The sequence below is a fragment of the Anas platyrhynchos genome, chromosome 6 (genome assembly GCF_047663525.1).
Source record: "Anas platyrhynchos isolate ZD024472 breed Pekin duck chromosome 6, IASCAAS_PekinDuck_T2T, whole genome shotgun sequence".
NCBI lineage: Eukaryota > Metazoa > Chordata > Aves > Anseriformes > Anatidae > Anas > Anas platyrhynchos.
In genome coordinates this window covers 35,609,932-35,628,718 of record NC_092592.1, presented here as the reverse complement: position 1 = coordinate 35,628,718, position 18,787 = coordinate 35,609,932, and the positions used below count along the sequence as shown (strand labels likewise).

Below are 18,787 nucleotides of genomic sequence, written 5' to 3'. Positions count from 1 at the left end.
TAAATAAGTATGCAGCTTTGATTACATTACTGCATTTCTGAGGTAATTCGTTTTCAGCATGAAAAAGGCCAGGCATGACACAGAGGAGGATTCCTTGTCAATCACTTAAACAAAGGCTGTCCTTTCTTTCAGGATGGGGATTTCATCCCCAGAAGTGAAGCGATATATTAAACTAGTATGTACAAAACAGCCCTTGTTCTTCAGAGATCTACCAGAAGTTAAAGCACAGTCAGAACAGATGGGTCACATCATACCCTTGAATTTAGAAGGATGCTCCCACATACTATATTACTTGTCTGGCTCACTTAGTTCACCAAATAATTTGGTTCAAAGGGGCAGTGCCGAACCTCAGGCAACCCTGAGGAAAAAATCCCTGCAAGACAGGGAGGCTCCCCAGCGGTGCCGTCCGAGCCTGCGCCTCTCCAACAGCCGCACCATTTAACAGGGCTTTGGTCAGCCTCCAGCTTCCCATCACAGCACAAGAGCAACACTGTCCCGCGGAGTGGAAGATACGAGTCAGAACCTCGACACCATGAAAGCTTCGCAGAAAGTGTGTGAATCATCGCTTGTGCTGGTGAGCTTCTTGGGAACTGAAGCAATGAGGATGGGGCAGACACTTGGGGCTAGTAAAGTGACCGTTGCCTTGCGAAGAATGCTTTAAAGAAAGAGAAACTTCTGCTTGGATTTTTTTTTCTGTTTGTTTGATTGTTGTTTGTTTATTTTTGAAGTGAGACTGAAAACTAAAGTTTCAGTCTACCCCTGTTGTAGCCATACTGATACAGATGGAGCTACAGCAAAAGCACCTTTAGTTCTACCTTGCAGTGAGTCATCAATGGGAGCCTGGAGATGCTGCAGGTTGCCACTGCCATGGCTGGATTTGCCAGGTATCTTTTCCAAACGCATGTTCCACCGAGGCCGGAGTCACATTTACTTCTACAGACAACAGCACTGATTTAAATGTGATTTAATCAGCTGACAGTTTTTGCATCTGCTGTAGGTTTCATTAAAATAACACCATTAATAGATTTGCATTTTAGGGACCTATCTTAGATAAGAATGTTCTAGTTGACAGAAACCAGAGATACAATCTCCACTGCTACATTAGTGCTGGGATTGTTCAGAGGTTTAAACAGTCCCTAAAATTGTAGCTGGAGGCAAAGAGGGATTTTGTTAAATGCCCTCTTCACTGTGCTGGCAGGCAGAAGGTTGTTTCTGCCTCATGGCCATCATTTATACATAAAATCTTGGAAAACAGTCATAAGAGAGCGGTGCTCAAATCTCAGCCAGAATCATGGCAGATGGGTGACATTTAAAGCCTCACTGAATGCTAAGTAATGGAAAAAAAAAAAAGGGGGGAAAAAGAAAAAGAACAGACAATTTTAAATATCCTGCCAGCACCTTCCTGTGATACCTCCTGTGCCCCAGAAGAAGTTAACCCTAGCCCTCATGCCAAGCTGGAAACCTTTTTTGGGTTTAGAACGCTGCTTTGCTTTGAGGTTTGTGTGGTCTGCAGACAGCAGGAGCCTGCATGAGCAGCAGTTCTACTTCCTGGGTTCCCCCCTGCCCTATGGCAGAAGCTGAGGAGCAGCAGCAGCAGGACACTTCATGGTGCTGCCGCCCAGGCTGCAGGAGATGGGGTGCAGGGTGCCTTTGGGATGCAGAGGGAGCTCTGGTGATCCTTTACCTGGTGATCCATGGCCTGGTGATCCCTGTGACAGCCCCGTGTCTCTCAGGCTGTGAGGCCAGGTGTGGTTTCCCCTCACATCCTGGGAACACCAAGGGGTGTTGCATCCTTGCCTGCCTGCACAGAGCTGCTCAGAGTGCCCCTTGTAAACCACGGGGAAAGGTTTTCTTAGTGCTGGCTGTTGGGAGATGATGTCTGAAAGTGCTTCCAGACAGGTGAGTTTGTAAGCAGAGCTTCACCTCTGGCCGACCTGGGCAGCAGAAGGGCCACAGATGTGGCTTGTGAGGAGAGGGGGGTGTAGCTCAGGCATGCTGGAGCTGAAACACCACCTCAAGCCCCCGTTTCAAGGCTTGTAGCTGGTAGAAGGATCCCACAGAGCCAGCTGAGGTCACAAGAGACAAGGCAAAGCAACTTAGCAGCACAGGGGACAGTTAGAAGGAAAGGAGTAAACCAAGATGGGATATTTCTGAAGGATTTTGCCTGTGTTCAGTTGTTATCCATACAGTCTCACAGGCCTCAATGATAACTCAAGCAAAACAGAATCCACATGGAACAGAGGAGCTGCCTGAATTTAATACTTTTTTTTTTTTTTTTTTTTTTTTCCTGGCTTCCAGCTGCTCTTTTATCACTCCTTTCCCCAAGGATTTAGCACAGGGGATCTTCTACTTTCTGTAGAAAATTATCTGGAGGGAATGGGAAATGAAGAGAGATGATAGTCTTGATGATCTTCTCTGAAAGTGCTCTCCTGCTCACTAACAGAGAAAGCAGGCATAACCGATGCCTTCCTGCTCCAGCTAGGCAGGAAATAGAGCACTACTGTCCCAGAAATGACATTTTTCTGGATACAAAGGGAGCAGTCTTAAGGAAAGCAACCTGGGTTTGCTGATCTTGCTCTTGACTCTCATTTTCTGCCTGTGACAGCACTGATAAGAGTTGACATCATGGATGGGCTTTCATTGACTTGTAAATACTGCCCTGATACCACAGATTGCCCTCTATTAGCTTCTGTCTAAAGAGAGAGAGAGCTGCAGCAGAGCTGTTTCCAGGATGTGCAGAATGCCAGGCACTCAGTGCATATATACCTGGGGAAAAAGAGCATCACTTTTTAGAGTATCCACCTGCTATCACTGATGGGACATGTCAATACTAATCTCTCTTTGCTTTCCTCTTCATAGAAGCAATGTCTACAGACAGCCATGCTGAGGTGGAGTATTAAAACTGAGCTCCCATACTGCTAACTTCATTCTTTGTCACTATTTTTTACAGGTCTTGGCCAACTGTGGCAAGGATGGATGAGATGGAGTGCTTGTTAGAGCAGCAGAAGCTGAGGTGGGGAGTCAGGTTTGTCTGTCTGTGTGTGAAGAGAGAGGATCCAGGAGGCGGAGTGTGGAGGGAAGATGGAGGGAACTCAGTGGGAATGGAGCTGATGGGAGGAAGGGATACGGTGTGTTGGTACCTGGGCTTGTTACCAAGCACAGCATGTAGGCACCAGGGAAAATTAAATACATACCACTGAGCAAAAAAGCAGGTAGGGAACCAGAACAGCTGTGAGGAGGTGAGGCAAGAAAACACCGGTGTTTTGTAGATTATTATGCACTTTCCGAAAAGAGATTCAATTACCACAGCTACAAATACAGGGATGCCAGAAGGTACTCTTTTCCCCTCTTTTTGTCCTGCATTGCTGACGTCACTTTGTGCAGCTGATAAAGCTCTCAGCTCTTCATTGCTCTGATGTTTTGGAGCTTATTTTGTCCCCAGGAAGCAACATCCCTAGATGGTGAGTGCTAGAGGACAAAAATACTGCAGATCTGAGCGTGCTGAGGCCCCCAGCTGAACGTGGGGAGGCTCTGACACTGCCTCAGCGTGGTTAAATTCTTCGGTTTGGAGCTCAACACAGTTCAGGTAGAGAACAGAAACAAAAGGAATGTATCTGGTGGAGCAATCCCCGTGTCGCCACATTATGACTTTTAATATGACTTTTGTTCTATTTTTTCTCTACCCTGCTAATTCCCCCTCCTGCTTTAGAAGTGTCAATGGGATAAAGGTGGGCAGATGAGGCACTGTGGGGTAAGCGCATTAGCTTAATGCTTCTGAAACACCTGGCAGTGTCAGTGCTGTCATTAAGTGCTCACCTGTGGCTGCCTGTGAGCCCTCACAGAAGGAGGAGGTGGCTTTTATACGTTATAGAGTGCTTTCCTGGAAGACGTGGAGTGTGGTAAATGTGCTACAAAACTCCCATCGGGGTCAACAGGTTCAGGTGAATTCATCCTTAACACAGGCAGGCACAAGGACACTCCACAGTGAGCACTGCTGGCCCAGAGGGACGAGCACTTTCCTTGTGCTGCCAGTCACCCAGCCAGGAAGCTCAGAAATGTACTCAGACAGAAACAGGAAAAGAGACAAAGACAGACAGGCCCGGAGATCCTCATTCTGGGGAATGCAGCGGCAAACCTCATGGCTTCAGAGCTGCTTCACCCCAGGACACGAAGGGCCACACCTCTCTGCTCCATGCGAGATACTCACATGGCAAAGTTTGTCCAGAAGGACAGCAGAGTACAAATCAGAGTGATAATCATGGACACCCACAGTGAAAACGTGCTCCCAAGTCCACTTCACATGTCCTGAGAAACGTGGACCTTCTCTTCATGTGGCTCTGCTCTTAGATTGCACCCCCTCTCCCAGGAGTGCAGCTCTTGCATGCATTATTCCTTGTCAACCTCTTTTTTAACTTCAGATTTTAATGCTCTGCTTCCTGAACTCTAAGCACCCCTAATCCCTTTCCTGTACAGTCGTTTTTAAAAAATAACCAGAAGCACTGAGAGGCAGAAATGTAATTGTGGCTCAACCCAGCCAGTGAATGTTTGCTCCAGGTCTGAAGCTGGTGATTAAGACAAAAACCTAACTATGTGGGCCAAGAGTCTGGTGAAAATCCAGCAGTAAACATGCCATGTGAGGCAAGCATTTGACATCTGCAGACGGGTGCCATCTGTTTCTTCTTTTAAGAGTATTAGCCATCTAATAAAGGGCAAGAGATGCGTGGAACTTGGTCTGAGGTCAGAAGAGTGCGAGTCAGAGGTTTGATTGCCAAGTAAAATGGGTGTATAGACTCACACACACACACACACACACACACACGCTGCCTTTTTTGCAAGCGGAGGGGAGGTACGGGCAGAAGACACACAGTCATACCAGCCAGACCTGGGGGAAGTCCGAATGCAGAAGCAGCGATACAGCTCAGGCTTCTTTTTAGGGCTAGACCAAAACCTTTTTGAAATGAGGAACCGAGTGACCTCAGAAGCCATAAATTTTGAGTCAACATTTTGCAATTCTACTTCTGCTCCCACACTGCCACCCCTGGTGTCTGGGCAAGGCGCAGCTCATCGCTTCTCTTTTCATGACATACCTCACTCCCTTACTGGTAAAGCCTGGTCATTTCCTTGGTCAGTAAGTGACGGGGCTGGCGCGCTGCTCGCTCCTCTTTCCCACCTCTCTGCATTGCTTCAGGCCTCTTGGGGGCCAAATAAGCATCAGGAGCGTGGGCTGCGTGTGTCCTGCTGGAGCTGGAGGCACATTTAGGGCAAGGCTCTGCGGGGGCTGCAGAGAGCCCTTCCCCTCCTCCCATGGGTTGGGGAGGGCTGCTCACAGGCAGCACTGCTTTTGCTCCCCTGCAGCTGAGGATCTGGGGCTGCTGGCTTTCCCTGTCTCTGCTCTGAAGTGCTACAAATCAGTACTTTTCACAGTTTGACAAAAAAGTTAGAGGCTTTACGTCACCTCATACTGGAGCTCTCAGTGTCAGCTCAATGTAGGAAAGTTAAGCTCTGGTTTATGCAGCAGCTCACAATGGTTTTGCTGAGCTGTGGGCTATTTCGGTGGGACTGTTGTTGGCTCTGAGCATGTTTATCATACAGGACAGTGTACCGCAGCAGAGACATCCCTTTAAGAGCAAGGCAGAGAGGTTTCAGTACATTCACTTTGCTCTCTTTGAGTTTGCTTACACACCCGGTCTCACAAGACAGCAGCAGCATTCCCCTCCTTCTGGATTTTCTTGCACGTTGTGGCAGCTTTCAGAGCTGCAGCACTTCGATTCAGGGAATTAGATGGAAACATCAGGTTTAATTTGAAAACAAACAGCAGCAAATGTCCCTTGATTGATCTTACCTCTAGAAAATGAATTAAACATCACGTTTTCAACTTTCTATGCTGTTTTTAGGGTCTGGCTCATGATATTTTCAGCACATGGGCCTTTCAACCAGTCCTTCACTTCGTGAACCAGCTGAGGTCCAGCTTCCCCTCCTTCCCAGCCTGCAGATTATTTTTCTCAGAAGGAAAATGTCACAGATCTGAGAAGCTGCACTTCCATGAAAGGAATCGATCCTCCAGCAGTTACCAGACCTGCCACACTGGGGATTTTTGTCAGCCAAAGCAGCCTTGGACTGGCAGGTGAAGGGTACGGCAGCAGCCTTGCTCTGCCTGCTGCATGCTCCACAGGGACAAAGCAAGGACGAGGCATGGGGTGAATGCCAGTGGTATTGAACTACTAGAAACAATGTTATGCAAGGAAATACAAACAAATATTAGTCTTGAATTAGTGGCAAATGTGGTCACAGGGAGTGTGCGGTGACTGAGTGCATGACCCAGAACACAGTGAGCAGCAGATTCAGGACTCTGACCATTAAGAGAAGGGAAAACCACATTTGCCTGACCTGGGTGCTGCTTTGACAAAAGGCCTGGTTCTGGGCATGAAAGGACATAAGGTACCTTAACGTCAGTAAGAGGTCAGCACATCGCAGTTGCAGAAGTTACTCTGGTGTAAATGGTGGAGAAGGAGGTTCTTGTAACCTTCAAAGTGTGGTAGCTTCATGAAGCTAATACTCTGGGAGTTACTCGGTACTTTCATAACACAAGTTAGATATCTCTAACTAGGAAACAGTCATCACATTGATAGAAATTAACATTAAATAAGCATAACATCTCTTTTTGCCACAAGGAAATTTACTTAGTTATAAAACAGTGTAGCACAATCTATCTATAACCTGCTCTTGGGTCTGGTTTTAGACCCCACATCCAGTTTTGGAGTTGGACTTGTATTATCTGTGTCATTCGGTGGTACTTTCAGAAACCAAATTTATCTCTTGCAGTTTGAGATTAATTAGCAATTATAAATCACTCACCTAACTTATAATACTGATAGTTCCTTATAAAAATAGACCAGTTCTTACTTGTTGAAGGGAGAGCAGAGAAAATGCAAATATTTAGCAAAAGTAGAGGTCACAGAAATGTAAACAATTCCTTGCGTGATTTTTCTTTTGAGTGATTTACTCCAAAGGCAGAAAAACTGAGATTCACGGCCACAACCTGCTCTTGCAGACTGCGATAAACAATCTGAGCTTATCTGACATGAGGAATGCTATAAGAATGCAACTATCCATTATATAAAAAAGGAAAGAAAAAAAAAAAAACACAACTTTTTAATAGAGTAAAAACATCAAGATATAAGGTAGGTAAGTACTGAAACCTACACATTGCTGAAAGTCATGTTTCTTTTCACCCGAGGATCAAAGGAAAATGTAAAGTTTCATGTTAAAAGGGACAAAGAGCTTTCTTGATGAGAGAAGTACATTAGCCCCACTGCATGCAGTAATGACACGGTACAAGAAGGAACAAGAGGTTATAAAAGAGCAGTCTCCGTGAGCTCTGATTTTAGGCTGCGGGAGCAGAACCAGAACCTCCAATTAAAACAGGAACGTGGGACACTTTGTAAAGCTCCACGCAAGCGGCACACTCTGTGTCACATTCTCATGTTCATTAAGCACAATGAGCAATTACAGATTAAAAGCTGCTGGTGTCTCACTTCATCCAGGCAAATGCTTTCCGTGGAGAAGAGGGAATGAATTTTGATAATGAGGGATTTTCAGGCTGCAAGTTTAAATGGAAAGAGGAAACTCTTCACCATGTCTACAATAGCTGGTGCATTTACTGGACCCCTGCAAGGCCTGTACACCTACAAGATGTCATCACAGCTCCTAAAGCAATCCTGTCAATGGCAGCTATTTTGCACAGTCCTTATTTCTGTGAATCAGAGGACAGCTGTGGGCAGTACCATGAATACCTTGATCTGGGAGACAACAAAACTGTCTGTCACTAGTGAAATTGTGAAATTAATTTGATTCTGTTTCTTGTTGTTTGTTTGTTGTTGTTTGTTTGTTTTTGATTATTTTTCTGCCCCTTCTCTGTACAGGGTAAGGTGTATTCTGCCACCAGTCAGATTTCACACTGTGCTTGTTTCTGCATAGTTGAAGCAATTCAGACTTGGATGTGGTGACTTGGCACGAAGAGTCACAGGTAGGACTCACCTCCTGCCTGGCCGTGGTGACTTAATGATCCAGGTTTGTCTGGAACATATCTGAAAAACGGTATTGTCTCAGACATTGTCTGAGACATCTGGGAAGGAATAGTAAATAAGGTAAATAAACCCACCAATAAGGTGGTGAGATTATTTTTTATTTATTTTTATTTTTATTTTTATTTTTATTTTTATTTTTATTTTTTTTCCTCTCATGATAAATTCCACCAGGAAAGCTTTGTTAATGCTATGTATTTTTTTCTCAGGTACTACTAGCAAGGCCACTTTGTGCTGACATATTAAGGTACCAGTATGTATGCAACAATGCAAGTCATCAGGACTGCATCAGAGATGACTCATGTGCTATTATTTTGTGAGCACTGTGACATCTCTACATGCAAGTTCTTTCTGTCAGCCTCGTATCTGAATTTGTGTGTGGCTCATGTGGAGCTATGGACACAGACGCTGACCTGTGATGTGTTGGTGTGGGGGTCACTGTTAATGGTCATTCATTCTGAGGGTTTTCACAGCTGCCTGAGAATCATTGTACTCTCAAATCAAAAATGCCAGAGCCAGAGCTGATAACAAGTGATGTTGCATGCGTGCATTTGGATATGGGAGGTGTGGCTGTACCTGTTTACGTGAGCTCTTTACTTATGCCTGACCTGCTTTTGTCCCACGGTGAGGTGGGCGCTGCTGCTGAGGCTTCTGCCCTGAGCCTGCCAAGCTGCCATCTGCCAGACAGGCTGGAGCAGTAACCCAAATCCTGCTGATGGTCTCGTGGACAAGATCCAAAGCTCTTTACAGCTCACGGTCAGTGCTCTGAATACATGGATGCAAATATTTATGGACACCATGGATGGATATGGATTTCTAGCTCAGCCAGGATATATTTACATGCACGTATTCAGAGCGTGTAAATCCCCTCTCTGGCTACCTTTCACAAGCACTGGTGAGCACAGCAATTACTCCCTGGCATGTGATGGAGAAGAGGCAGTTCTTCTGCCTCTTCACCACCAACGCTCTGCATGCAGGCTGGCTGCAGTGGGGCACTGGAGGGAGCTGCTGCCTTCCCAGTGGCAGGAGACATCCTCTGGTGCTGTGGGCTTTAAGCAGCCCAGTGCTGCCACAGTTAAAGATTCACCAGTTACTACAACTGCATAATGTATCTGTTTCTAGTGATGATACCACTCAAGTATCTGTAAATAAAAACTATGGAGTTGTTTCCCTGCTTACCTTTCCTCCGTGTTATTTAGGTTGTGAGCAGTTCAGAGCAGCTCTTTTTTCTTGCTTTGAATATTTTCATGGCTTTGGCTGAAAGGAGTCTTGCTCTTACCATGGTCTCTTGCCAAGCTGGTGCTGGAGCCAGGCTGTTTGAAGGCCACGCATCCCTCTCTAGTTGTACAAGCCATGGCTACACAAACAGCAAGGCAGCTGGGGCATCTCCTCAGATCTCCAGGGCTGTAGCCCCCCTCCAAGCACACCAGGGATGCCTAGAGGCATAGAATTTCTTGGAAGAATTATTTATTTATTTTTAATTATAGCTGTCCACTCTATCTTTCTTGAACTGTTGGTTGTGTTGACTTACTCACCTTTAGTCTGGGCCAAAACCCTTAATGTTTTTTTTTATCGTGGAGCCCCTAGCCATAAGGCAGTGATCTGCCTGCTCCAATGTAAGCCAAGCGACGACTCTTGCGTGCAGGCTGTTGATCTTCTTTAATTGCTGCTGCGTCAGCAGTCACATTAGGCTGTCTGAGAGGACAGCGTGAGACTTTATTGACAGAAGGTGCAGCTTTGTAATCCCTGCAAATCCCTCCTCACCTGAGCCCTTTATGTTCATGGTCTGAATTTACCAGCCTCCTGTGAAGAGCTTTCAGAGGATAAAAGCAGCATTAATGGCTTGAGAGCTTCAGACTTCAGTGAAGGCATCGCTTGCTTGTGATCTCTAAGAACCCAGTTGCACAAGAGACGTACTGCTCAGAGCTTTGTCAGCTTGGTCTTCTGCATCTGCCGGCACTCAGCCCCACGGATTGTCAAGGGACTCGCTGCTATGAGATTATGCATTAGAGGGAAACTAGGGAGGGAATTGTTCTGGAATACAGATTGCTTCTAAACGCTCCTGACTCACATTGAAATGGAGGGACCTGCCTCAGTGATGTGCCTGAGAAGTTGCTACATAAAAGACTGTAAAACATTCAATTTCAGTGAAAATCCAGCTGACCTGGGACAAGCTCATCTCTCCAGGAACTGCACTTGCTCTCGTAAGGCGATGAAAAAAAGGCGGTCAAACAGTGTTAGCATGTGTACCTTGCCCATCATCCCAGAGTACCCAGGCTTCCAAGACATTAAGGTTTGTATGCAGAAACTCTCTTTGAAATGTATGGCAACTACTACCTATTCTGCTCTTAGAGTTATTTCCCTGTTTCCTGGTAAATTGATATTTGATATGATAATAAGTTTGGGGCTATGTTTTGGTATAGAAAAGCAGAACTTTAAAGAGTTATACTCTGATACATTATCAATTCAGGAATTTTTAAATATTTTTTAAGGTTTGAATTAGGAAGGAGAGACTACTTTTTAGTCAAGTTTTAGTGTTCTGCAGTTACCTAACTTACTCCAAAAGCACAATCACTCTAGGCAGGATCATTAGTTTTGCTGGGTCCCTTCCAGAATGTGATGGAATAGAGAGAGATCAAAAACTTGATTACTTTTCAGTTTACATGTCAAGTCCAACCTACTATTCCTGGTTTGTACTCAATGTTTTTCATTCATCGCTAGTAGGCAACTTGCCAAAAGCTGATGATGGAGTGCCCTGCTGAGACATTGCTGGGCTCTGAAGCCAGATTTGTGGCAGAACCATTAGCAAGTATCTAGACTTAATGAGCAATTGTGAAAAACTGCATGAATGATCATTTTCTTGATACCAAAGGCATTGTCAGACATAATAAATGAGTGCAAAATGCTCCGTGGTCCTGCTGTGAAAGGTTATTGTCTACATACAGTAAAGTTTTTATTGATTTGAAACAGTAATATAATTCAAAGCAGTTCTTCCTTCAAGCTGAACAGCTAAGATTTTGCAAAGAAAAAGCCATGGTCCAGTCTAACTTGGCAAACAGAAACCAGCTGTTGTTTCTGCTAGCTTGAGACAGGCTGGGGTGTCTTGGAGTAAGTGTGAGGAAGATGGAAATGGCAGAGCAGTAACTTTGAGAACCCGGGGGACATTTAATTGTGGACATGGAAAGGCAATCTTGTATTTCTAGCAATTTTTTTGGCACTCATTGATTTCCCTCGCAGTCAATAAAAAGATTCACAGCACGGGTGTTCCCCTGAAATCAACATAAAGACACCCTCTGATGTCAACGGGGCTGGATCAGGCCTTCAACTATTCAAGTAACTGAAGTATTAAAATGGTTCATTAGCAGGCTGAAAGGCATCCTATGATAGGAAAGGAAAATTTCATGCACATCTATGATATGCTGCAGGGTAATAACTGTAAACTTTGTAGTTTTAGGATGTAGAAATATATGTGAAAATTGCAGTTCTGTAAGTAAAGAAGGGCAAAAAAAAATCATACATTTTTATCATGGGAAACAGCAGCTACAGGCTAGTGAGATTTGGAAAGGATAAACCTGAACTTCCCTTAAAACAGGCAGGTGGGAGATTCTAAATTCAATAAATTTAGCTTAAAAACCTAAAATTTTCCATAACAACTCTTTAATGTGTGGAAGCATAAACTTAAGATTTTTTGCTACTTAAACCAGCACAATTTAATTCAGATTCCCTTCTCCCTTCTGCTCCAACCCTGCCTCTCCCTTCCCCCTATTTTAAACAGTTATCAAGAAATTACTCTGAAACTCCAGCCTTCAACCAACTTTTCCAGGATTTGGAAGGAAAGAGCTCTTCATCACAGCCAAACAGCTTTCCAAACAAAGCTTCATTACCCCATTGCTTGGGGGCCTCTTCAAGAGGCTACTTGAAAGGCAACCCAGCAACCAGCAGCGGCTTCCGTGACAAACCACTGCAGGAGTATTTCAACGAGAGGCTAATGGAGCTCAGGAACTATGAGAGTAAGAGGTCCAACAGGAAGACGAAAGTATTTGCTGACAAGAACCAGAACCCCTTCCTCACCCGCAGAGGATCTCGGCGCAGAAGTAGCTGCAGTGCCGTGGTAATGATTGGGCGTAGCAAGGAGACAGAAGAATCCTGCAGCCCAGCAAACCAAGACAACAAGAAAGTGATGGAGCACAGTGATCCAAAGGAAACCCAGAAAGTCCTGGACCTCTACAAGGGTGACTTCTTGGACATTTTAACAATGCACATAGCTGCTCCCCTAGAAGCGTTAGTGCAAAAAAAATAATACTGGAGCTGTTTACAGCTACTCCTAAAGTCCTCAAAACGCAGAATTGTTCCTGTTCAGCACTGTTCTGACTTAAGTAGCTCATGTGTGTTAGTTCAATCTGACACAGAAATATGTTTGTGGGACAAAATGTTCTCTCATATTGTGTTCTTGATTGACATTACATATTTTTGTTTTCAATTATTTTCCTCAAAGAATCAGTGAAATTGTGAAATAGTCTTAAATTACTACACACACAGAGCAGCATTTGAAATGCATGCACATATTATTGAATTCTTAAATTGCCTTAAAAAAAAATGTGATTATCATCAGTGGAACAGATTGGTTTCTTATTGGTAATGTGCATTTCTGTTAGCTAACCTGAAAAAAAACACTATTGTGTCCTGTCAATTTACTTTCCTTGCTTTAAGTCTTGCTTTTTTATCATATCACTTTGACCTATTTCATTTCTGGTGATGTTTTGTATGGATGCAAATACTTGATGAGAAATGATTGATTTTCTTTTGTGGCCATGTGCAATCACCAGGTGGATCATTGTAGCAGTGTCTGATGTATGTAAAAGCAAACACAGATGTAAGTTTTATTTTTAATCTGATCAGCCATTATGGTTTCATGTGTAGGCTCACAAACCTTTAAAAAGAACTACGGGGGCAAAGAGGAAAGAAAGCTACATTTAAGTGAGAATTATAGAAGTAATTATGAAGGTAGGATCCTTCCCACTTTCCTGCTGTAAATATGAGGACAACATAGCAAATTCTCAATGTAATCTGAGCTTCAAATTGTTTATCGTATTTTAGTGCTTATAGTGGTTATTTAAGTATACAACACCAGCTGCAGCTACATTTTTCAATTACATGAAATGTCAGTGTTTAATTCTACAGAGCACCGACCAAGGACCAGGCCCAAAGCAGGGTAACTATTTCAAGCTTCTAAAAAACATGACTACTGCCTGTAGTATAACTGGCAATAAATTTATCATTACAGTGTTAATTTGAGCTGATGTTTCTTTCTTTACTTTCAGATTTTTCAATATGAGTTAACAAGTAAGTGGAGCTGGAAAAATTAGGTAATGAATATATCGATTTGCAAATTCCTACCAGCAGAATAGAGCAACAGCAAGACTGGCAGCAGCAGCTTTCTGCCAAAACCCAAGCACAAAACCCTGTCTGCAGATATATACATTAATAAAAGTAGTTTTGGATGATGGGGACACATCAGACTCCTCTTTCTTGGTGGGAGCAATGTGAGAGTGAGAGCCTTAGCACTGTGTGCACTTGCTGGTAGTGCGCTTGGTATACCTGCAGTGCATGAAAGGAAATGGAAGTTCCTTTATCCCCATAAATATGCCACCCCTCACCCGTTTTCCCTTTCAAAAGGTACCTACTTTCTAATCCATTTTCAAAGGCTGTTTGATGGTGCAGAACACCCATGCCCATTAAATGGGGGAACCAAATGCTTCAAAAGATGCAAGGAGCATTTTCCTTTCTCCCGTGTCCTTCTACTTGCCTTCCAGATGTCACCAGTTCCGTCCCGAGCAGTAGTGCAGCCACATCCCTGACCCAATCTCATCCCTCCAGGCACTGACTTCTCTCCACCACACTTACCTCCCTGTTCCTCCCATTTCTTCAGCACCCTTGAAGCTGCCTCGAAGAGTGTGTTGTCCCACCTGCAGCTTGTATTTTCCCTGTTCCAATACTCACCTGTAGGAATATTTCTTCTTCTGCACTGCCTCCTCAGCTGTTGGGCTTCGTGTTTCTGTCTTTGTCTTCATCTGTCCAGAAAGGTGAGGGAGCAGGGAAGCAGAGTGTAGGAGTGAATATATGTGGAGAGGAGAGGACAGATTTAGGAATCTCTCTCATTCCTCCTGCCAGTCCCTAATAACAACCAAGAGCTTGCACACCAGCAGGGAAAGGAAACAGGTCAGATTCACTCCACATCCCCTTCCCAATTTTGGGATCAATAGCATCTAAATGAAGAGAGATGGGATACCAAAAGCTCTTGGCCCTTTGCTTATGGGAGAGAGCAGTATGTACTTATCCTAAATGATTTTTTCAGAATTCACAGTTTGCCTTACCACTGCAAATGGAGGGGAGCAGCCAATTAGGTGAGATTTTCCCTGGAGGAAAATATTTATTTTAGACTTAAATGAAAGTCTGACACACATAATGTATTAGCAGATGCCATAGAGAGGATGCATCTGGTTTTCATTGTAAATCTGCCAGAGGTTAGTTTCTCTTCTGGGATTGAATGCATAATAATAACATATTATTATGTGAGGGCATAATAATAGCAGTGCATAAAGACAAGGGAATGACATTAATGGAATACAGGCAACCTTCGTTCTTGCATTTAAGTGTGTGGCTTTGCACCTTTGAATGTGTGCTTTTAAAACTTAGTTTGGCAACTCATTTTCTATCATCTGCAAGCTTTTTTTAAAAAAGCAACCTACCTGCCTCCCTGCTTCTGATATTTTCATCTTTATTACACTGCAATGACCCCAGATTAGCAGGTCTGGAGCATCCCTATGGCATGCCAAGCCTCTGCCATAAAAGCTAACAGAGATACATGGAGGCCTGCACTGTTAGGATGCTGCTGAAGTTTATTCACAGCAGAGGAACCCCCTTTCCTTTAATTAAGAAACAATTTAACAGTGATAAACTGTAATTAAAAATTACATATGAAAATGAGGTAAAGTTTAACCAAGCATCTCTAAATGGGCTACTGAAGCTGCTCAGCATCTGTAGCAGAGTTACTCCACTCAGAACAAGCCAGAGCACCAATTGTTAATAGGCCCTATTTTCATTTTATTTTTGACATTTACTCTATACCAGATATGAAATAGAATTACAAAATCCAAAAATTTAGACACTGACTTGGCAGAAAGTTGTATTGTCTCCTCTCCCATGGACTTGAAATTGCAGAGTCAGGCCCATTTATGGTATTTTTCATCTGCAAAGCCCTCTAAGGGATTCAAAAAGTTGACATGTGTTTTTTTTTTTTTTTTTCTTTTTTAATTGGATTTCCTTCAAAATAGTGTAATGACTTTTCTCTGAGAAGCTGAACATCTCATGCCAGAGATAGTGGAAAAATCTAAGGAAGATTACATCTCTCAAGAGGCAACATGTTGCTGTACGGAGAGGACATCAAGATACAGAGAGAACAAACCCACCAAGAACTGTTAGAGAAGTAATAAAATTTCATCTCACATTCTCTCAGATTGTTAAAATCTTGTGAAAAATGGCTTGGTTTGTTTGGAAAGCGATAATATGCATGACCTGAATTTGTGTAGTCTATTACCTTAGGTTTTACTGAGTATAGCTGTTGGATGTAGCTGCTTTCATGCAGATAATCTGTTTTCACAATGTTCTTTCATGAAACTTGATGCAAACACTGTTTGCCATTAGCAGGCTCATAAAAATATTCGTCATACTTCTTTGAAAGATTTGTCTTTTTTCTCTTAAAGAAAAAGCGGAGCACAACTTTCCTTTTAGTGATTTTGCAGCTACTTTGTCTTTGTTTTAGATCCTCTACGTACAGAGTACCGAAGGGCACATTTTGATGGTTGTTGTTTTCTTTCTCTAAACACTTTCCCTCTGCCTAATTGGAGCTTAGACAAAACCCTTTGTAGGGCCTCATAAATCAGACAATGTACAACTTCAAAAAATAGTTCATGACTTCTGCAGCCCGCATCCCTGTTAGTGATTTTGTCATCCTTTCCTTCAAACTATTTTTAAGGTCATAAAGAGTTGTGTTGGCTGAAGTCTCGTACTGCAGAGGAAGGCAGGGGAGGTAAGGAAGGCAGGACATCTCAGGGAAAAACCAGTCTTGCTTTCAGATGAACTTCCATGAAGGAATATACTACCTCAATTTGGTTTTTAGTTCCCTAAATCTCCATGAAAATGTCATAGGTCAGACAATTTAAGAGACAGTACTATTAAAACATACAAAGTCACAAGGGAAGCTAGCAAGATATGAGCTGCAACTCTCACTAAAGTCATCTTCAAGATCGCAAGGACTTAAAGAAGCCCTTTTTGATTATGTGCCTCATTAAAGCAAACCATAGTTTTCAAGTATTTAAATTAAAGAATTTATTAAAAAAGCCAAAAAAAAAAAAAAAAAAAAAAAAACGAAAACGAAAACAATTAAAACAGTGGTTTGATCTAGATACAGCAGCACTGTGACATTACTAGGACATTATGTACGAAGAATCCAAGCAGCCATAGAACACAGAAGCCTTTATCTTCAATAACAATCTCAAATGAAACTAGCTTCATCAAACAATGTTAAAGATCTCCCTGGAAAGAGAAACAAAACCAAACAGACCCTCCCCACCCATAACCCTTTGGATACTAGAATGATTTTTTGTACAATACCAACAGCCACTAGTTCTTCTAGTTGAGAACACTTGCTTTAATTTATTACAAAAATGATCTGTTGACTCAGTTATGAAAGACAACTTTTAACATTGCTTTAGAAGTGTCTGTTCCTCTTATAGACTACAGTATTAGAAGTGCTTAAAAACATTTAATCCTGGATATGCTCTTGAAATTCAATCAGAAGGATATTCTGTGTATGTTTATATACCAAATATGATTTTTAATTTTTGAAGCAGGTGAAAAGACTAACCCTAATATGAAACTGCAATTTTACAATTTAATTATTAGTCAGATATGGGCAACCACATGATAATTCATGAAATCTTTAGGTCTATCTACATTGCTCAGAAACACAAAATAAAGTTTTTACAACTTTCACCTTCATAAGGCTAAAATGTTAAGTCTTTCAGAAGAGTGTCCAGTGTTTAAAAGAAATGCAATTAAGGGAGACCGCATTCGATACACATGAAATAACTCATTTGAGCTTGCTAATAAACATATTTAACAGCTGCGTGCGGGGTGATGAGAAAGGAAAACACATTTGTCATCCAGCCACTACCTGAAATGTTTCTTCTCTGGGAGTGAATCTTCTCTATGGGACCGCTGATTATCCAGAAAACTTGGAGTTCCCCTTTGGAGTCCATTGATCCCAGCATGTGGTTACCTCTTTGTTTTCAGAGACAGGCAGTGAGCTGACCCAATGTTTGCCACGCGTGCATCTTTGTGACTTCACACAGCATTTCACTTAATTGGTACCTAGGAATTCGTTTGTAGGCTTGGCCAAAAAGAGAAAGATTGTGAAGTTGAACCAGTGAATGTCATTTTGTCCCCTTCCTATAATTGTTTCCAATATAAAAAAGAGGAAGTGTTCGTCTGAATGCTGCAATTACTAGCTAGCACTCAAATAAGAAACGAATACTTTAACATTTACGCTGTCATCTCAGCTTCTGTTGGAGAAGGCTTTACAGAAGTGAAGTGCGTTCTGTTATATCGCTACAGAACTAAGGCAAACCAATGATAAAAAGAGCCCTTATTTACAAGAGTCATCTCCATAGTCATGTAAATAAGAGCAGCTATATTAAACCTATTTCACTTAAATAATAATACAAAGAATTGGTATTGATTTGTTTTATGCACAGACTCCAAAGTGCTTTCTGTTGATAGATAGAGAGCATCCCTCCACGTTTAAGAATGGGAAAGAAAAATTGCAGAGTTTTGGCCAGGGATTGAAGTAAAACATGGGTGCAATAGGAATACAATCCACCACTTCTGGCTCCACGTACATAAAACAAGGAGAATACTTCTGCACAAGCAGTAATATTCATTTTAGTGACTAGGCAATGATCTGTTTAAAGTTGTTTCTTTCATTAAACCCGTTTGACAGGACACTAGCTTAGCTGAATCAACTGCAGCAGCTTGTATTTGTTTTATCATAGAGAAGTTTGGGGGAGGTGAGCATGTAATACTGTGGCATGCTGTGGGCTTTTCACCTTCTTTGGTAGTTGTCCTAAAAAAAATAAAATTGCAACATTCTCTGGACCGATTTCTTCCTCTTTTCTTTTCGTAGCTAAGTGCAGAAAGTTATTACCAGCAGGACTACATAAATAATACTATTTAGTATATCTAAAAGAGATTGTTTCCTGCCCAGCACATGAAAGTGAGTAATTGTTTTAAACTTACATAGCCTTTCAGCTTTAGCATAAGGTTGTTAGTCATTATTATTCTTACTCTAAGTAATGTTTAGTGTTTTAAATTGCAGCTCATATTTGTGGAAGGCTTGACACAGACAACTCTGGAACCTTCTTTTTTTCCATGGAGGCAGTGAACAGAGCCATTGCACAGATTCTCCCAAATTTCAATGCCAAATGTACCTCCCTGCATCCTGAGACAGACTAAGGCCATCCTCAGGCAGAAGAGTCTTTAAATCTCTGGTTCCAGCTCCATTCACCACCAGACTAATTTGCTGCAGTGCCAGCCAAGGAGTCCAAGTGGTGTTCTTGTGAAGTTGGCACCTAAGTATTATTAAT

General features: G+C 42.6%; 1 protein-coding gene and 1 long non-coding RNA gene across 6 annotated transcripts in view; one reads left to right on the top strand and one right to left on the bottom strand.

Annotated features, from left to right (window-relative positions):
* Positions 1-225: 225 nt before the first annotated feature.
* Positions 226-13,374, top strand: LOC101790034 (uncharacterized). 4 transcript variants are annotated; one of them, XR_005266743.2, is made up of 6 exons: positions 226-574; positions 2,951-3,013; positions 7,923-8,026; positions 8,294-8,331; positions 8,714-10,377; positions 11,860-13,374. It is a non-coding gene; the product is annotated as an uncharacterized lncRNA (long non-coding RNA). The 4 variants fall into 4 exon arrangements; XR_011810155.1 differs by having other exon boundaries at positions 229-574; positions 8,294-8,840; positions 9,884-10,377; XR_003498173.3 differs by having other exon boundaries at positions 8,294-10,377.
* Positions 13,375-16,532: 3,158 nt separating this feature from the next.
* GRK5 (G protein-coupled receptor kinase 5) overlaps positions 16,533-18,787 on the bottom strand; it is a 172,963-nt gene continuing 170,708 nt past the window's right edge. The window contains exon 17 of one of the 2 annotated variants that reach the window (XM_038181479.2): positions 16,533-17,535. In XM_038181479.2, the coding sequence (XP_038037407.1) occupies positions 17,506-17,535 (30 nt within the window). In that variant the 3' untranslated portion in view covers positions 16,533-17,505. The remainder of the gene's footprint in view (positions 17,536-18,787) is intronic. The other variant, XM_038181480.2, reaches the window with a different exon arrangement.